At 40.9% G+C, this 19,769-nt stretch overlaps 1 protein-coding gene across 1 annotated transcript; it reads right to left on the minus strand.

The window, feature by feature from the left end:
- Positions 1 to 8,087: 8,087 nt before the first annotated feature.
- On the minus strand, positions 8,088 to 11,752 carry FZD10 (frizzled class receptor 10). The gene has a single exon (XM_050923522.1). The coding sequence runs from the start codon at positions 10,865 to 10,867 to the stop codon at positions 9,110 to 9,112; it is 1,758 nt and encodes a 585-aa protein (XP_050779479.1). The 5' UTR covers positions 10,868 to 11,752; the 3' UTR covers positions 8,088 to 9,109.
- Between the last annotated feature and the right edge of the window lie 8,017 nt (positions 11,753 to 19,769).

Here is a 19,769-nt window from a genome sequence, read left to right on the forward strand (position 1 = left end):
AGGAGATTGGGTTCTACAGTGGGTCAGAGCAGTGACATGGGTATCAAGGCTCCAGGGATCCAGATATTGCTACTACACCAGAAAAAAACATCACTAATGATTCTTTATCTTGTCCTCGAATCTCTGCAGTGACAGCTCCTTTAGGATTGTCCATGCCTCCCCTCTTCCCTTCCTGCTATTTTGTTTACTCAGCACCTTTATCTTCATCACTTCCTATGCCTATTTTTCCCCCTCCCATGATGCTGGCACCTCCTGGAGGAATCTAGTATTTGCAATGTTTTAATTGGCCCTGAAAAGATGCCTTTCCCCCAACCCTCTCACTACTGGTGAAATGTGCTATCCCAGGGCTGGTCTACACTATGGGGGGAAATCGATCTTAGATACGCAACTTCAGCTAAGTGAATAACGTAGCTGAAGTCGAATATCTAAGATTGGATTACTCACCCGTCCTCACCGCGTGGGATCGATGTCCGCGGCTCCCCCTGTCAATTCTGCAACTCCGTTGGGGTTGGTGGAGTTCCGGAATCGATATAAGCGCGCTCGGGGATCGATATATCGCGTCTAGATGAGATGCGATATATCGATCCCTGAGCAATCGATTTTAACCCGCCGATACAGCGAGTAGTCTAGACGTAGCCCCAGAATGCTGCCCTGGAGAGTTAGAGGGTGATGAAGTTTCTGGTATGACTTGCAACACCATGCTCCCTCTCATCCCCTACCTCTCAGTCAGTGGAACTGCAGCAGATTCACTGCTTTTCAGGCCTTGTACAAGGTGAGGAGGTATGCATATGGAGAGAAGGGAAGAGCAAAATTTGGTCCATACTTAATTTACTTCCTTTTCCCTTTAAGCTATAAATCCTCTCAGAGAATCTTTGTTTCTCTGCAATGATCTAAAAAGGCAAAAAATGACAAGGATTACAATTGCCTCTTTATAAAACACTCTTCAAATGCTGTTTAATATCCTGGTTTGTGATTTAAGGAAGGGAGTTACAATTAGTGATGGGCAAACTTCAAAAGGTTTGGATGTTTGCCTCAGATAAGACCCCAAAAGTTTCTTGGAAACTTCTTGGTTTTGACTGGGCCATAACTAGCATCAATACAATATGTAAGCACATCTGTTCCAATCTCAGCTGGAATCCAGAAGAGCAGAGGTGCATGACGATGTAAAATAACACGAGGGAAAGGTCATGCTAAGTTTTATAAACTTCATAAAATGGTCAGCTTGAGTTCAGTTCAAGTTATGGGGAAAAGTTCAGGTCAGATTTTTTGGTATTTTTGTATTTGAACTAGTTTCCCCTTCTTAATTGTAACAGGGTTCAAATAACATTTGTTGCATATGAGAAGTAACCTTATAAGTATCATAAAGTAACAGTTGAGTTTAATTAACTTGGGAATTGAGTCGGTGAATAAGAATGCAAACTAACAGTAGTGCCCTTTACATAAGTATGCTGCACCCACTACAGCGAATGCATGAAAAGAATGCAATATAGAACAGCACAAGTATTTCACTTCAGTTCAACAGACACCACAGAACAATAGGGGGGAGATTTTCAATTGGAGACCAAGCCCAATGAAAGTGTGACTTGTGCCCCTAAACTCCTTGGGTCTTTTTGAAAATCTCTCCCTAATAGTTAACAGACATATGTAAATTGTTTGTATTTTCATGGGAGCTGACAGCTAGCCTTTCTGAAATAGTAGAAAAGATTTAAGGCCTTGGAGCACCAAAGCATTTAAGCACATGCTCAACTTTAATAAACATGTGTCACTCCACTGAAGCCAATGGGATTAAACCCATGCTTAAAATAAAGCCTGTGAGTATGTGTTTTGCTGCATTGGGCCCTAATTCTCCAGAGTCTGGGATATAAAACTCACAGTCATCTCCTTCGGAGCCACACACACATCAGGACTCATGAGCAGGCCCAAATTTGCATCTTAAAAATGACTAGTAAAATAAGAGTCTAACAAACGGCCAAGAAAACAGAATTTCTATAAAGATGAATCAGTTTTACAAAAGGCCAATGTCTTTTTTAAAAAATGGACCACAAGACATTCTGATTTAATTTATGACACAGGCTAAAAGTTTCAAAAGTAAGTAAGTGACTTAGGGCTGGTCTCCACACAACTTTGTACTGATTTAACAAGATCTACATTTTGGTAAACTTATAGAAATAATTGATAGTATTATAAGTACATTTATTCCCGTATCGCTGTGTCAATGGGACTGTTCTTAACATATCAAAACTGATCTATTTAAGTTGATATAAAACTATGTGTAGAAAAGTCCTTACGCGCCTAAGGACTTTCAGTGAAACCTAAGTGCTTTTGAAAATGGTATTAACACGTCTACCTTCAAAAAATAAACATGCTTCAGCAATGTGAGATACAGAGGAAAGAGCAATAAATACGGGGAAAATGGCTAGTCTAAACAGTAGAATTGGTATCCTCCCAACCTCCTCAAAAATAAAAAAAAATCATGGTTATTTTTAAAAAATGTTTTTTGAAATATGTCAAATTTTGAATTAAATTTTTCGATTGTCAAAACACTAAAAAAATCAACAGAAATTATGGTTTAATTTTAGGGTTTTGTTCCCCCATCAAAAATTCAATTTTTGACAACAACATTGGTTGATAACTGAAAATTAAGAAAAAATTGACATCTCCACCAAAAATGGTTAAAAATATTTAAAAGGAAAGGGATATGAAGGGGAGTCAAAATCAAAACTGTATAAAAGGCCCACATTTCAGCATCACATTTTATGGTTTTATTAAATAACTTTTGTGATAGGGTCCCATGCTTTACATTTTTATTAAATAATTGTAAAGATAGCATCTGATATTTATTATTATTTAAACCAATATCAAACTTTGAGAAAATATATAGACCAACTAGAGTCTTACTGTTATTTCTCATGGATGGATGTCAGTCCCAGATGATGATAAGGGGAAAAAAATAAAGTTACAAACATAAATAAAGAAAAAAAATGTCGCTTTTCTGAAACAAAGAAATGTTTCCAGGTTTAATGCTCCCTCTCAGAATCTGCTGCCCATCTGTGAGGTTCTCTGGGTTCACTAGAACCCTTGGCTGCTTGGAATTCTGAATGTTTATTTGCGGCCCCTCTCTCTCCCCCGAAAAAAAAAAGATAAAACACAAGTTTTGAAACAGCTCTTAGTTAACCTTTAAAAAAAAGTTCAAAGCTGCTGGCCACAACCACAAAAACATTTGTGTGGGCAAATAAGAGATTCAAAAGATTGTTTGAGGAGGCTAGAGAGGGAAGAGAGACAGATGAGATGAGAAAGGCTGATCAGCAATGCAAGAGAAGGAAGGGAAAGAGAGTTGCAGCAGATCAGTGAAGAAAAAATGAGACAGGAAGAAAGCAGACAAGGACAGCACTGTGGACCCAGCTCAAGGTGTTATGCACCTTCATTTCTCGGTGGAATTGCAAGATCAGGCTCTAGGAGAAGAGTGGGAGTGTCTGTGATGCAGGAGTGGATATTAAAGCTGGTCAAAAAAATTCTGATGGAAAGTTTATCCATTGGAAAATGTTGATTCGTCAAAATTGAAATATTCCATGGGAATGTGTTAATTCTGATAAAATTTCATTAAAAACACATCAAAATGAAGTGTTTTGATAAGGTTCCAGTCTTGAGTTGATGAGAATGGAATATTATAATTTTTTAAACAACTTTGCTTAGATATTTATTTTATATTATAATATTAATTATAATATAAAATGTTTTAAAAGCCAAAATAGAAACAAAACATTCTGACTGACTCTAAATACTTTTTATACTTTTATTTTGTGGAAATTTTCAAAACTAGATGTTTCATTTCAATTTAGATTGAAAACATATTTTGAAAAAATGGAATTTACATGAAATTGAAATTCTGGTTCTCACACAGCTCTAGTGGAGATCTGAAGCCTGATCCACTGAAGTCAGTGGAAAATCTGTTGACTTTACAAGCAAACACACTGACTTCAGTGGATCAGCTTCATGGAGCAATTGGAGAATAAAAGGAGAAACAAATAGCGACAAAGCAAAGCCAATTCCTTCTTTAACAAACTGTTTGTTATAGTAAATACACACAAAGCCCAGGTTTGCCTTCTGCAAAACTCCCATTTGGTAGTGTAACGAAGAGAGAATTGGGTTCCCAGCTGTAAATGTCTGGGCCAAATTCTGCTCTCAGACACACTGGTGTAAATTCAAAGTGACTCCACTAACTTCAATTTACATCTGTCTAACTGAAAGTAGAACGTGGTTCCTAGGTCTGTAAGACTATGCTGATGACCTGCATACACAATATTAACAAACCACCAAAGCCTCATTCTTGTTATTTATTTGGTCACTAAAACCCCTTGGTGGAATTAAAGCTTTATGATGTGCCATTTCCTAAAGATATCTGTAACAGTTCAAAAGCAAGACAAAGAACAATTTGGAATAACATTTATTAAGCTAAAATCTGAAACACCAAACCATGTCTTATCTCTGTTTTACAAACCTTTTACAAACCTGTTTCTAAGTTTTTCCTAGATGAGCATGAAAAAATAAACAGCACAATTTAAGGTGAACAGTCCAACAGGTTGCAAGTTGCTGAGGGGCGGGGAGGAGAGGAGGAGATCAAGGCATGTTTAGATTAGCACCCAGTCTGATTTTAGCCCGGAGTTAACCGAAAATAAAGCTTTTGTAAAGGGAATGTTCATTGTAACAGCACAAACAGTATCACTGCAATATGGTTTTGGGTGAGCTGAATAAAACAGTGTTTTGTAAATGAATAATGACTTTGCTTAAAGCCAATCAACTCCCAATGTGTTAAGAGAGATGAAATAGTGCTGGAAGGCAGTGGGAGGTAGTGGAGCCTCAAAGTGCAAACAGGTGCTGATCTCCCTTCAGGGAGGACTGAATGCCACAGACCTTACGGGCTTGTCACTTCTGATCAAAGCGAGCACCAAGACCACATAATCACTGTCACCCACCTTGTAAAGTATCCCCTGATTTATCATCTGTCAGTGTTAATAACTTGGCCATTCTGTCTTAAATACTTAAAAACATTACACGAGGCTAACATTTCAGATTTTTTTTTCAAGAAACATGTAAATGTTTTTAACTAAAATGCACTGAAGTTTGAGACCATCTGTTGAAGAAGACCACCTGTCATCAAAAGACCACCTGAGCACATAATACCCCATCATTACAGTGCTACCCCTTGAAGCCATGGGTTTTAAATTTAGGATAAGAAGAGTGTGTGTTACAGACATTGTTGGTACTGGTCTTTTCATATAGTTTGAAGCCATGGGGTGACAGCCATATGTGAGTAATGGCCTCATAATAACATACAGCTGAAATGCTACTTCTGGAAAAATCTGATATGGGCTCTGAACATTATATTTGATCTCAGTTGTCTTCTCCCAGGTGTCACGATACTTTGTTATCCTAGGTGTTACAATCAGTCCAAATCCACCACATCTTAAGCCAAAGTTTGACCCTATTGGACTGGATTCTGTTTCCCGTTACACGATTTTAAATCTGCTGTCGTGGTGTGATGTAAAACCAACACCCATGTATGTGTAAGCCGAATTTTGCCCAGTTGTTTTAGAATTCTAAAGCAGGAATAAAATTCTCTATTCAATTCTTAGTGTTGTTCAGAAACCTGTTGAAAAGTGACAGGTTTCAGAGTGGTAGCTGTGGTAGTCTGTATCAGCAAAAACAAACGAGGAGTCCTTGTGGCACCTTACAGACTAACAAATCTCTAAGGTGCCACAAGGATTCCTTGTTGTTTTTTCCATTGAAAAGTGATCATTTTCTAATAAATGCTACCCCACGTTTCTATAAGAGATCTAACATGGGCTTCACCACCTTCTTTCAGTAGCAACATCAATACTATCCTGATAGAACTATTTGAGGATGCAAGACAGGGAAAGATGCAGTGTTGAAGCTAACTCATTCTTGAGATGCCCTAAGAGGCGATCATTCTGTTCAGGTGTATTTTCAGAACATTAAGGGCTGAGTTGATACCATCAGCATCAATATACTTGAGACATCCAGCTTGCTTACCAGAGATTAAAAAATAAAATAAAAAATCAGTACTTAGTAACAGTAAAGCTTGGGGTTAATACTCAAACTCCTTGCTCTAATGTTAGCAAGTGTACAATTGACGTATTTAGCAAAGCACTCATATATGGTATCTTTATAAAAACAACTTGTAGTCCCTGCTCTGTTAATACTAATGGGCCCACACTGAAGATAATTAATTAAACTTTTTTTTGCAGCTGAATGGAAATAAGGTGTAAATTTTAAACAGTGAGAGTGATTAACCACTGGAACCATTTAGTAAGGGTTGTGACGGATTCTCCATCACTGACAATTTTAAAATCAAGATTGGGTGTTTTTTTAAAGATATGCTCTATGAATTATTTTGGGGACATTCTATGACCTGTATTATGCAGGAGGTCAGACTAAGTATCACAATGGTCCTTTCTGCCTTGGAATCTATGAATTCTATCTCTGCTTCCTTCATTTTTAAGGCAGATCATTCTGTTTACTGTTCCACAATTATAGCTTACCATGAAAAGAAACTAGCAGCAATTTATTTTTTAAGTGTTACCACTCAGTGGACTTTGCCATATATCACATAAACCAGTAAGTGTGGCGTTGATCTTGACTGCTCTTGTACTTTAAATTGTAGCATAAAAACATTATCTAAATACATGTCTATCACTTAAAACCACTCCTAATCTTTATCCCAAAGAGGACGTAGTATTTTTATAATGTAGACGCAGTGTTGGAAATGCTTAGTATTTGTGGGCTTTCTATGTTAATTGGCATTATATGAAGCTTTTTATTTAAGAATGCTTGTTCTCCTTAAGATCTAATATAACTGTTCTTAACTAGAATGCACACAGACCTGAAAGCATTAATTCAGTAGTTTCAGAACAGAATGTGTTTAGAGCAATGTCCTAGTTTGGCTCCACCAGGGTGTGCTCTGACAGGATTAACTTCCAAGACATCTACAAAGCTTCATTCCAAACAGTGGTACATAGACACAAAGGGAGTGGGGAGGGGGAGGAATAACATATTTACTGACAAAGATGGGGACATTCTATATTGCAAGCTGCTTTGTGTGCATTTTAAGTATTAAGATATTTAATAATCAACCCATCATTTCTGTAACTCAAGTTTCTAGTCCTTGCTGGGAACATTTTATACAGATGACAACAAAAACTTGAAAAACGTATCTGCAGTCTATACAGTTTAGTTATAAAGCTACTAGCCAGTATGGGGCAACTGTTGTGGGGATCCCAGCTCTACCAGGGTCCTTCTTTATAACATGCATGTCCTTACAAAAGAGCTCTCAGAAGCGCGTCAACAAGAAGGTAAATTGAATTAATATCACACCACCTACTAGCCTGATGGTTAACTCCACAAAAGGCTTAACGTTCACACAAACTCCACTGGATACTTTTGGTATTTGCATTTATAATTGTAACTTCATCACAGTTTACACCAAACTACTATATAAGCTCTATTGTTCATGAACTGTTTTCCCCTACTGATCTTTTCCCAGTCTCTTTATGGTTATTAATACACTACCTTTCTATACTATTACCAGGAAAGAATCTTTGCAATGTACAGGTCGCATTATATAAAATAGTGCTGAAGTGATTCAGCTCTATTTAACATGCTGACCGTGCCCTCAGCAGATTTTAAAAGGGTTTTAACCAAGGATCATTATTGTAATCTCTGTGCTTAGTAAACATGGTAATATACTAAATCATTGGATGTCTATTTTAAAGCTTCTTCCCATTCAGTTCTCTCAGTTGCAAAGATTCATAGAAAGATTCAACTTAAAACTCTTATATTTTTTTCAACTTGCAATTCCTTCTTTTGCATATTAAGGGTCAAGCTGATTATACTTGCAGTCCTTATGTGTCAAGTATAACATATTAAACACTGTGCTATATTCAAAATGTGCCTTTAATAAATCATTTTTAAAAAAGTTTATTAACCACAAAGCACATGATGAAAAGTTCAGAGCAGACAAAATTGTCAAACTAAAGTACATATTTTATTTTTTATAAAATAGTGGAGCAAGAAAAATAACTGTATATTACAAATATATACAGCAAATAATTGTGCCCTTCAACACAAGTAAAGAGCATCACTCAATACAAAGCTTGCCTTTGCAGAATCTAGTGCTTCTTGATCTATTCATGGTGAGAATTTGTTTAACAATAGAAAGAGTCAATAAGCCCTTTGGGTCTCTTTGAATTGACCCCACCCCCCACACACTTTTTTTTTTTTTGCACAAATCAGTCCAAACGTGTATAACATTGGCTTGATTTCCATTAAAAAGCCACAAAATGTAACACTTAAAGGGTTTCTGAGGACTAGACCTCTTAGTTCTTTTGTTAAGAGATTTCTTTTGTTGTCTTTATGTACAGCAAAATACTTGTTTCTCTTTTCATGTCATGGTAAGAAAAAAATGTATTGCACATTATTCTTATTCACAAACTTTGTGTCTCATGCAGGAAGTTTCTCTTTTAGTGAAAGAATATTGGTGAGCATTATAGATTGAACCTATTTTTAGATACTTCAGACCCACTAGGCTGAAGAAGTGTTGTAAAGGATTTCTCTTTTCTTAAGTTAGCACAGAAGTTGCTTTCACTTAGGCCTCTATGGAATTGTCAAGTTTCCCAAAAAAGACACAATTTTCAGTCAGGCTCTTTAAAAAAAACAAAACAAAAACATAGCTCAGTAAAACTTGATTATATCTTGTTACTTAGAAATCTGTAGGAACTCCAGCTCTGCTACATAAAAAGATTACACACAGGTTTTTTTTTTTTATCAGAGGGCTGGACGAAACATCTTAGTACAAATTAGTAACAGAAGAGGCTGCTTTAATTGACAATATTCCTTTCACTGAAAACCTTTTCCTAAGTACATTAACCTTCAGTTTATCAACAGGACCTGAATTTCAATGTCACACATTGTTGCTTTGATTTGCTATACCGTTCTCTGACAAAAAGCACCTGTTAAAATTTTTACTTCTGACTGCTACCGTGAGCATTTTTAAGTCTCTACAAACTGAGATACAATTTTCTATACATCCTGTTCATACACAAGTGGGTGGCTGTAATGCTGATTCATATTTTGCATGGTGAGTTTTCTGTGGATGTTGAGTTTTTTTGTAGATTCCACTGTTTGTAATAACACTTGCAGGTTTTCTCCTACTTCTCTTCTTTAATCTCTGACTGCAAACATTTTGCCAGGACTGAAGAGTCTTGGAAGTCCAGATCCACATACCACTAGTAATGCCCACAACCAACAACATAAAAATTTTCACCATGAAAATTTCTACTGCAGGAATGGAGTTATTCATCATGCAGTCCAAATGTTTAGTCTGATTGTTCATCTTGCATTTACATTGCATTGCCACAATTTTCCAATAATCCATGTTAAGTCTTTCGTAAAAGTAGCAAGCTATTACACATGTAGCAGGCACTGTATATAAGACTGAGAAGACACCAATCCTGACCATAAGTTTCTCCAACTTGTCTGTGTTTTCTCCACCTGTTTTCATCACCCTCCTGATATGGAAGAGGGCCACAAAACCAGACAGAATAAAAGAAGTGCCTATGATGAGATAACAAGCTAAAGGAATGAGTACAAACCCAGTCAAGGCATTCACATCCATGCTTCCAACATAGCACAATCCGGTCAGTTCATCTCCAGCTACCCTTCTCATAACTAAGATCATGATGGTCTTCAAAGCTGGAATGGCCCACGCTGCCAAATGAAAGTAGCTGCTGTTTGCTTCAATTGCTTCGTGCCCCCATTTCTTCCCAGCAGCCAGAAACCAAGTTAAAGTCAAAATGACCCACCACAATGAGCTTGCCATCCCAAAGTAATATAGGATCAGGAACACAATGGTGCATCCAGTGCTTTCCAGCCCCTCCTGGATAACGTAAAGTTGACCACTGTCTCTGTCACAGGCTATGCTCTCAGCACCTGAAAAGAGGCGAATAATGTACCCCACAGAATAGACACAATAGCACATAGACAGGAAGATGATGGGCCTCTCCGGGTACTTGAAGCGCTGGGGATCTATCAGAAAAGTGAGCACGGTGAAAGCACTGGAAAAGAAGCACAGGATGGACCAGACAGCAATCCAGATGACAGCAAACTGTTTGTCATCTCTGCTCCAGTAAACATCAACCCCGGGTGTGCAGAGTGGGGCACAGGAAGCGCTCTTTTCCACATGGTGGAACTTGCCAGGATTTTCACAGGTGGCTCTACTGAGGCTGTCCTTGTGCTGCTGCAAATCATGACCGTTGCTCGGCCGCTGTGGCCTGAACATGGGTGGCAACATGCTGGAGCCTCTGGGTGGCTCATCTGATCCGTTGTTAGGGGCTTCCATGCATAGGTAATTGGGGTCATTCTTGTTGGGCAATTTGCTGCAGTCTAAGGAGTCTGGCCACTTGAAATTGAATTGTTCCATGATGGGAGAGCATTTCAGCCTGGCCTGCTCACACATAACCCTACAGGCTGGGATTGGCGTGGAGACCTGCTCTGTGCACATAGGGGCATAGAGAGAGCAAAGAAAGAATTTCAAGTGGCTGTGACAGCCATACTCCACCAAGGGGGCAAACTCATGCAGCTGAATGGCAGCTTCCCTTTGGTTCTCATGCCCCATCAGGTTAGGCATCCTAGTCATGTTGTATCCTATATCCTTGCACATGGGGATTTCGATGGGCTGGCATCTCCCATCGCCCGGGCGGTCAATGTCTATGGAGCTTATCCCGGTGCAAAAGCAAACCAGACGCAAGAGCAGCCAGAGAGTTTGCATGAAGTTCTTCCTCGCGGGCCCCATGTTTGTAGGCACAACCCAACGTTGGAGCCCGGGTCCTTTCCGCAGCAGGTTGGGGTTGCGCGGGAGGGGGGTTCAGTTCCGCCGCCCCACGGCTCCCTCGCCGGAGAGCATCGTCCCCCAACTTTCACAGCGTGGGCTAGACCCCGGCGGCGTTAGCGAGGTCAGCAGAGCCCCCAGCCATGAGCCAGCTGCGGCGCGGCGCGCGTGTCGCCTGCTTCCGAGCAGCGCTCAGCAAAAGTCCGGGCAAGTCATTTTCCAGCCCCGGTGGCGCCGGGAGAGAGGGGACTCCGGGGAGACGAGACGCGGGGGTGGCGGGGCACTTTGCAAGCAACCTGGTGCCACCCCCGTCCATAGACGCCCAAACTTACTGCGGGGATCCCAGAAACTTTCTTTTCCCCAAGGCTGCCACTTCTGAGCGCTTCCTTCCCCCCCTCCCCGCGCCCCCTTTCTCCATGCACAGGCAGAAGCAGGGCTCGCGGCTTGCAGTGAAATCCGAGTGCTCACTGCTTCCACGTCCACATGTCCCGGGCGGCTTTTGGTCGCTCTCTCTAGGGGATCTTCCTGCTCCCTAGTACGGGTCGCAGTTTCCCACACTTTCCTTCCCGGTGGGGGTGGCTTATCCAGCTGCCAAGATAAAGGAGGAGAAAATAGCTAAGCCATCGGAGAGGGTCCGACACCCTCCCCCCTTCTGTTTTTGCAACGGTTTGGTTCTTTAGCGCTTTGCAAGGCAGGACTGGTTCTTGTCTCTCCTCTCTCCCCGCAGTAGCAGCCAGTCCTGGGGCTGTTGCAGCTGTTTTTGAGGGGGTGGTTGTGTCCCAGGATTAAAAAAAAAAAATCCCTGTGCAGGATCCGCCTTGCATACGACACCCACTTTGCATGAGAAAGGTGAAGCTGACATGGTGATTACTTTCCAATCACTCGGAACGCCTTGAAACCTCCTTAAGGACCCCTACAGGTTTCCCTTGATCACCACAGATTAAAAAAAAGCCTCATTTGTTTCTCACTCTCTGCCCTCTCTCCTCCTCCCCCCCCCCCCCCCCCCCCCCGATCTTGAAAGTTTAACAAGATCTTTTCTCTCTCTTTAGACCCCTACCACCTAACCCGGCGTCCTAATTCAGGTAGGAAGGAAGCCCGGGGAAGCCGAGTTTTAAGGATGCTTCAGACCCCTTGTCTCCTAGACATGGGGTTGAAAATGGTGCCTCCTTGACGTTCCTTCTTGGGAGGGGGTAGGCGCGGTGGGGGAATGCTTTAGAAGGGAGGATGTGGGGAGGGAGGATGCATTTTATGGCAAGTGCCATAAACTCTTGGCTGACAGGGTCATAAAAGCCAGTTGCATTGCAGTAGAATCTCATCTGCTTACAAAATTTCTGCTTTGATTGTATCGAATTCCTAAAAGTGAACACGGGAGTCAGGAGGATAATTCTCAGTCTCTCTCTCTGTTTTAAATTCACAGTATCTGACTGCACAGCGAGTGAAACTAGTAGAGTCCCCCAAATAGGAAAATCAGAGAAGACTAGAGAGACCTTTGGGAAAGTGATTTTAATCCCTACAGACAAGACTGAGATTTTGGAGAAAAAAGGGTGGCAGGGCAGATAATTTTAAAATGTGTTGGCTTTTTTAGTTACTGGTTTGCTTTTATTTTCAAAGTAAAGCTGCTAGGATCATTCTGAATATTTTCTGCTAATAGTAGTTGGAGAGCTTATGCCAGCAAAACTCCCATTGATTTGAATGGATTTCCTTGGGTAAGAACTGCAGGATTGGGCTCTTATAGACTATCCTCTCCAAAGTATAATGTCAATGAAAGGAGAAGTAAAAAAACAACAGTCACCAAAAATAAAATGTTTAGTTGTTTATACATATAATCCTCCTCCTCCTTGCCTCCCTCCTCCACACTAACTGATCTAGACACAGATGGAATAAGACGGTATAATTCACAGATTTTGTTTAAGGCCAGAAGGGAGCATTATGATCAAATCCTAAAAGGTGAGCTTCACTTTTTGTTTTGAGTTCAATTTTAGACAAACTTATTAATGAAGAAAGAAAAATCTCTTCATTCACACCCACACATATCCAGTGTTTCTCTCCATTAGGGCCTGCTTCTTATCGAAATGAACACGGATTCCCAAACCCGCAGGAAGGAAACTGTTGGCTTCCTTGATTGTGATAAGGGTGAAATGGATCCAAGAAAGGGTAACAAACCAGGGCTAATGTTAGCTTCTGAAACCCCGAAGATGCTGACAAATGTTTGCCTGGAAATAAAATGTCCTTAATTAAAAACAAGTTTTAAATCAGTGGATACTTTCCTTTAATGGCTTTCCAGTAGATCCAGAAATCTCTCTCTGAAAGAGAGCAGACTGATAAACTATTGTATCTTATCCCGTTGATCCTTCCCTTGGTCACTTCTAGATTCATTTGGGAACTGTTATGAAGGCAGGCAGTGTTACCAGCGAACAAACAAAAAGGCCTTATTTATTTAGTTACATTGCTCTTTCTCTGAGTGAGTGTGTGTGTGTGTGTGTGGTGGAGCATTTCCATTCTTCATTAATCTAAGCTGTTTTCTTAGTATTTGTATGCACCCTAGATCCTCTTCTAGAGAGCTCGGTTGGGGGTGGTGGGGAAGTGAAGGGGAAAGTATTCATAAGGGACAAGCTACCTTTTCTAAAGTGAAATTGAAATGACACTTGAGATGAACATTTCTGATACAGTTTGTTTTGTTGAGCTTGACTAGGGTTTTTTGCGGGTTTTTTTTTTCTTTTTTTCTTTTTTACAAAGTACTTTATTGTATATCAAAATCCATACTGAAATAATACAGAAAAAAGAAATTAAAACAAAAGTTTGTTTCCTTATTTCATACAGCTCTTGATAACAGCCACTTTTCTTATTTTTCTTGGAGGCTAAAAGAAAATATAAATGTGAAAGATAAAAAAGCCCTTCTTTGTAGGAGTTATGTCTCTTAATTGATGATTTATGCGCTACTTTAAATCAGCTTGTTTTTTTTCTAGCTATTATGTTAGCCAATACAACCCTCTTCAGATCATTTACTTCTGTTTTTATATTTTTTTAAAAAAGAGAGCTATCCAAAAATGGCCCCCATTCAACCAGCCTGAGTCAGAGAAACTAACAAACAGAACATTATTATAGAAAAATGAGGGCTCTGAGAAATCAGCAACTGGAAGATAACTCTGTAACTAATAAATGAAAAGAGCCTTTTGATGTCTCCAGCTGAAAAGATATTTTATTTTATTTTTTTTCTTCTCCTGTGTGTGGGATTTGAGATGTGTGATTCTATGGAGCAGCCAGGCACCCCTGCTGCTAGGCCCTGGCTAGGAGTTGGCCCCCCTCTGGCAAATGTTATGGAGAATTGGGAGGAATTTTATGGCTGTCTTTTCCCTCAGCTCTTTTTTCTTTTGTCTTCTTTGAAGAATGACTTTAGACATTTTATTTACATATTTAACCATGGATGAAAGAGGAAAAAGAAAGCGTTTGGGCCGTTGTGGGAATTGTGATATGTTTAAATTAATGGAAATCTTATTAGGCCTCTAAAATTTTAAGCAAAAGGTTTTTAATGAAACTTTATAATTAAACATGATTTAAAATAATGTGCTAACTCACAGGAAAGATGTGTTTTTGCCCATAGTCATCCACACAGACCCCAAAATATGCAGAAGAAACATATGTACTTCAAAGTCCAGCTACTATTCCATTCCATGCACAAAAAAATTTAAACTGAATATTTAATGAAGCATGTAACAATTTAAAACATAACTAAATATTTCGTAGGTGTAATACAGCATAAACAGGGTAAAAAATGGCATGGCAAAGTTTAATGCTGTGTAATTTATTGTAGTGAAAGTGTAATAAAATACTGCAATGCGGATAATGTTAAAAATCAAAGTTGCATCTATTCTATACATATTAAAGTCAATGGAAATTAGAGTGCTAGGCAAGGTTTTCTGAAATGGGATTAAAGAAAACCCAAATAATCCCTCTGAGATAAAATACTCTGACTCTTCAACAGTAAAGAAAAATTAAATGATAGGCTTGGAGAGTCACAAATTAATTAATGCATTACACATTTTTAGAAAAACAATAATGTGTCAAAACAAAGTGCATTGCTTTTGGTGAATCTAAAGTTTAAAAATTGTGTCGCTACCAATGTAAGTCATATTTAAAGAAGCATTTCTAGTCAATCATGCATTTAGGAGAGACGTTTATTTTTTAAATAAAGATCAGTTTGAATATTAGTCCTGTCCAATAACCCTTCCCCCATCCATGTTCATATTAAGAAAGGTACTTTTAAAAATTCTATATCTGATACATAATAAAGGCCTGTTATTTGCCCTCATTTTAATTCTGGTAGCTAACTGTAAAAAAAAGAAAAATAAAAGTTATCTTTAAAGGAAATAGTAGCTTTAAAAGAAAAACAGCACATATGGAAAAGAAATGCTGATAATAATTATTAAAAGTCTATCTTTCCTGTTTAATTTCCACACAAGATATTACTCATGCCAGTGGTGAATTATATTATTATAAAATGCATGCAGCACATGTTTATTTTTCAAACCAAACTGATTTATTCTTTTTTCCTAATTCCAAACTTTCTCTAGCTATTTTTAAATATTTAAATAAACAGAACATATTTTATTGGCAGGACCGGCTGCAGACCATGAAAATGTTGAATATCTGTACACTAAGTTTTAATTACATTCAAACGCCAACAACAACACTAGTTAAAAGATTAAAAAACAAAAAATAAAACCCATATCATAAATGGATGAGGGGTTTGTATAGTGTTGCTCTAATACAATTTAGCCAGCTATTTTATGGGCACTCCCCTTGAAATGTGGTTTGAAATATTACCAAAGGTTCGACGGGGTGCATTAGTGTGAATTGCAAATCAGAACATTTCTTTAATCCCCTTTTCATGGCCTGGCTTCGGATCAGTGGCATCTAAGGGACTCCCCACTGATTCTGGCTCAGGAGGAACCATTCACGGGGGCAGCTTCTCTCCTCTATTCCCACAGTCCAGAAAACAACACCACAGACAGACACCCTCCAACTAAATTAGATTAAACTCCTTCTCTTCCACAGCACATTAGCCTTTTCACTGCTCAAGGTTCATTATTCAGCTACTCCTAATTTAAAGATACAGTATTCCCCCCCCCCAAGAACAAAACAAAAAACAAAATAGAAAAAAGACATCTTTGTATATAAACACTTTCAAATTACAAGGATATTATCAGTTTAAAAATATGGGCCACATTAGTACATGCCTACCCAGAGCACAAACAGAATCTATACCTAGCAGAGACAGGCCCAGTAAAACACACACAGACTTGGTTCTTCAATATTCATCTGTGTTTAAAGTTCATTCATAGAAAAAAAACTAATGAAATAAAAAGTCAAAACTCTTCATGCAGCAAAAGTCTGTCCCATTTAGGTTGTCATGAACCATATTAAAAAAAAAATAGTTGTAACCCGAGTGCAGTGATATTTGATTTGCTTTTCTTCTTGTGTGCACTTTTTATATAGTGACTTCCAGACACAGTCAGATGTAGGACAGTGAAGGAAAAAGGACTAGTAAGAACTGCACTGGGTAGTTAGGGTTAATTATTTACTGTCTAACCATTTTCCCCTCCTTTACCCTCCTCCACAAACCCTCACCCTTCATCCCCACCTATCACTTTTACACATATGGAGCTAGATTCTCTGCTGCACCTGTTTACAACTGTCTGATTCTCTGCCTTCAGGGCTTCTCTAACTGATGCTCTACCTCCCATGGCCCCACAGGGAGCTTTTGCACATGCACGCATACACACACACACATGCACCAAGCGCACACACCCACCCTCTATATCTATCTCAACTGTTTGAGACTGTGGCCAGCTGTCAGAAATATCCCAAGGGACAATCTACTGGCTGAGGATCACTGCAGTGCCCCACATTTGGCCTTCTCTTTTTGCCTGTACCAGGGACTGGAAGGAGGAAGGTATAGCAGCCAGCTATACCTCCCTGGGGGGCATCACCAGACAGGGGTCTGTCGGTGGTCTCCATTCCCTGTGGGTTACCTGAACAGTTCAAAGGGAGAGGAAAGGAGCAGAGAAACTGCCCTGCAATAACTACCATTTTATTATCTGAGACTGAGAAAATCTACTGTATTACAGCAATGAGTCTTCACTGTCCCTTCTATGCTTGTGAAGATGGAGGTGGCAGAAAAGGGTAGCTAGAATATTTGTAAGAAACATCTAGTATTCTGTGAGCGGTCAAAGAAATTTTACTTTTGAGCTTCAAGGCTGGACCCTGAGAGTTGCAGAGCATCTACAACAGGGGTTCTCAAACTGGGGGTTGGGACCCTCAGGGGATCACGAGGTCACTACATTGGGGGGTTGCAAGCTGTCACCCACCACTCAAACCCTGCTTCTCTCCAGCATTTATAATGGTGTTAAATATATTAAAAAGAGTGTTTTTAATTTATGGGGGGGGTCGCACTCAGAGGCTTGCTGTGTGAAAGGGATCACCAGTAACAAAAGTTTGAGACCCACTGATCTACAACCACCACTGAAATCAATGAGAGTTGCAGTATGTCTCAAGCTTAAGGCCTAGTTATGAACACCTGGGATAGTGGGTTTTAGCAGGCCAAAATGCATATCCATATCTGTGCAATATGGATGTCATTAACCTGAGATTGCAACAGCATGAAAAAGTCAAATATTGGCTCTTCTAGGTCCCCAAGATTTGTTGGAAGTCTTCATATCCAGACAGTGGCCTTGAGGAATCTGTCCCTCTCTCTCACTAGAATTTTGCAGCATCATAGTCTCCCTGCTGGCCTAGTGTTCTGCTCTCCTGAGCATCACTCTCTTTGGCTTTCTCTCTAGTATTATGACTGATTTTTAATTGCCTAGCCAGTGCCTTGAGCAACTTGGCATCTTTGGTATAGGGAAGGAGGGAGGGACCTTTGCAAATAAAGTTATGATACTAGATGAAATTATTGCTACTACTGCTACACCATACTATCATACTTACTAGAGGACAGCAATCGCTATTCCCACTACTCCTAGGAATTACTGGTGGGTGGATCTCCAACAGCTGAGAGGGTTTTGCCCGTGGTGAATAAGCACACAGAAGTCCAGCTGTTCTCCTGAAGCTTATCCAAGCCTTGCATGTATGAAAATTCAGAAGGAAATGTCCTGAGAAGAGACTTTCTTGTGAGGTTTCCAGGATTTCTTATTCTTCTCAGGCAAGAAATACTGCATAGACAGACTTTCTCACAGTTTTCCAAGAAGGGGAGAGATGATGATGTTGCTGAAGGACAGGACTGAGAGTCAGGAGCCTTGGGAGTCCATTTTCCATTCCACTAAAGCCCCTTTATGTCACTCTTGTTATGGTAGTGGGAATGATCCATGAGCAATATACCCTGTAGCAGGGTGTTCAGATGAATATCTGGACTTCTGTGTATTTAAGGGAGCCTCACCAACTGGCTAGGACAGGAGCCGCATGGGGTTTTGTAAATTGTATGGAGGGCCGGTTAGTGGAGGGGGTTGAGGCCTGGCCCCCCCTTCTATCTGCCCCCCCAGGACTCCTGCCCCATCCAATCCCCCTTGTTCTCTGTCGGCCCCTCTGGGACCCCTGCCCCATCCACACCTCCCCGCTCCCTGTCCCCTGACTTCCCCAGACCCCTGCCGCTCCATCCAACCCCTCCTCTCATTCCTGACAGCCCCCCTGGGACTCCTGCCCCATCCAACCATCCTTTCTCCCTGCCCCCGGAACTCCTGCCTCTGCCTGCCCCCTGCCACCCTATCCAACCCCACCCTCCTTCCTGACTGCCCCCCGGGACCCCTGCCCCCATTCAACCCCGTTTCCCTCCTGATCACCATTCACACCCCCGCCCCCTGACCACCACTCTGAACTCCACTGCCCTCTATCCAACCCCCGCACCCACACACCCCGCTTCTCTGCCCACTTACCGTGCTGCCTGGAGCACCGGAGGCTGGCAGCGCTACAGCTGCATTTCCTGGCTGGAGCCGGGCCGCGCTGCCGCCACCACCACCACCACACAGCACAGAGCACTGGGTCAAGCCGGTCTCTGCAGCTGCACTGCCCCAGGAGCTCACCGCCCCTGGGGCCCAGAGCATTGTGCCGGCGGCAGAGTGAGCGAGCTGAGACTGCAGGCAAGGGGGAACAGCGGAGGAAGGGCCAGGGGCGAGCCTCCTGGGCCAGGAGCTCAGGGGCTGGTCCCAAGGGCCGTAGTTTGCCCACCCCTGGGCTAGGAGCTGCTGGAGCAACTGTATGCAGGTTGTGTACCCAGTCCATGGTACGAGGTCTTCGAACCATACCACTGCCTTAGAGTTAGCATTGCCCAGTAAGAGAGAGTTATTTCATAGACTCAGACTTAAAAGTGAAAAGGGACCATCAGGATCATCTAATCTGATCTCCTGCACATTGCAGGCCACAGAACTTCACCCACCTACTTCTGTAATAGACCCATAACCACTGAGTGAATTACTGAAGTCCTCATATCATGCTTTAAAGCCTTCAAGTTACAGAGAATCCACTACTTTAAAGTTGCAAGTGACCCATGCCCCATGCTGCAGAGGAAGGCAAAGCCCTTCCCACACCACAGTCTCTGTGAATGTTACCTGGGGTGAAATTCCTTCCCATCCCCAAATACAGTGGTTAGTTGGACCCTGAATATTTCAACAAGACCTAACAACCTAACACCTGTGAAAGAATTCTCTGTAGTAACTTAGGGCTTGTCTCCACTTACCAGGAGATCGACATGCGGCGATCGATCCACTGGGGGTCGATTTAAGAGGTCTAGTGAAGATCCGCTAAATCGACCATTGATTGCTTTCCTGTCGACTCTGCTACTCCAATGGAATGAGAAGCATAAGGTAAGTTGACA

This window comes from Gopherus flavomarginatus, chromosome 15 (assembly GCF_025201925.1).
Source record: "Gopherus flavomarginatus isolate rGopFla2 chromosome 15, rGopFla2.mat.asm, whole genome shotgun sequence".
Classification (NCBI taxonomy): domain Eukaryota; kingdom Metazoa; phylum Chordata; order Testudines; family Testudinidae; genus Gopherus; species Gopherus flavomarginatus.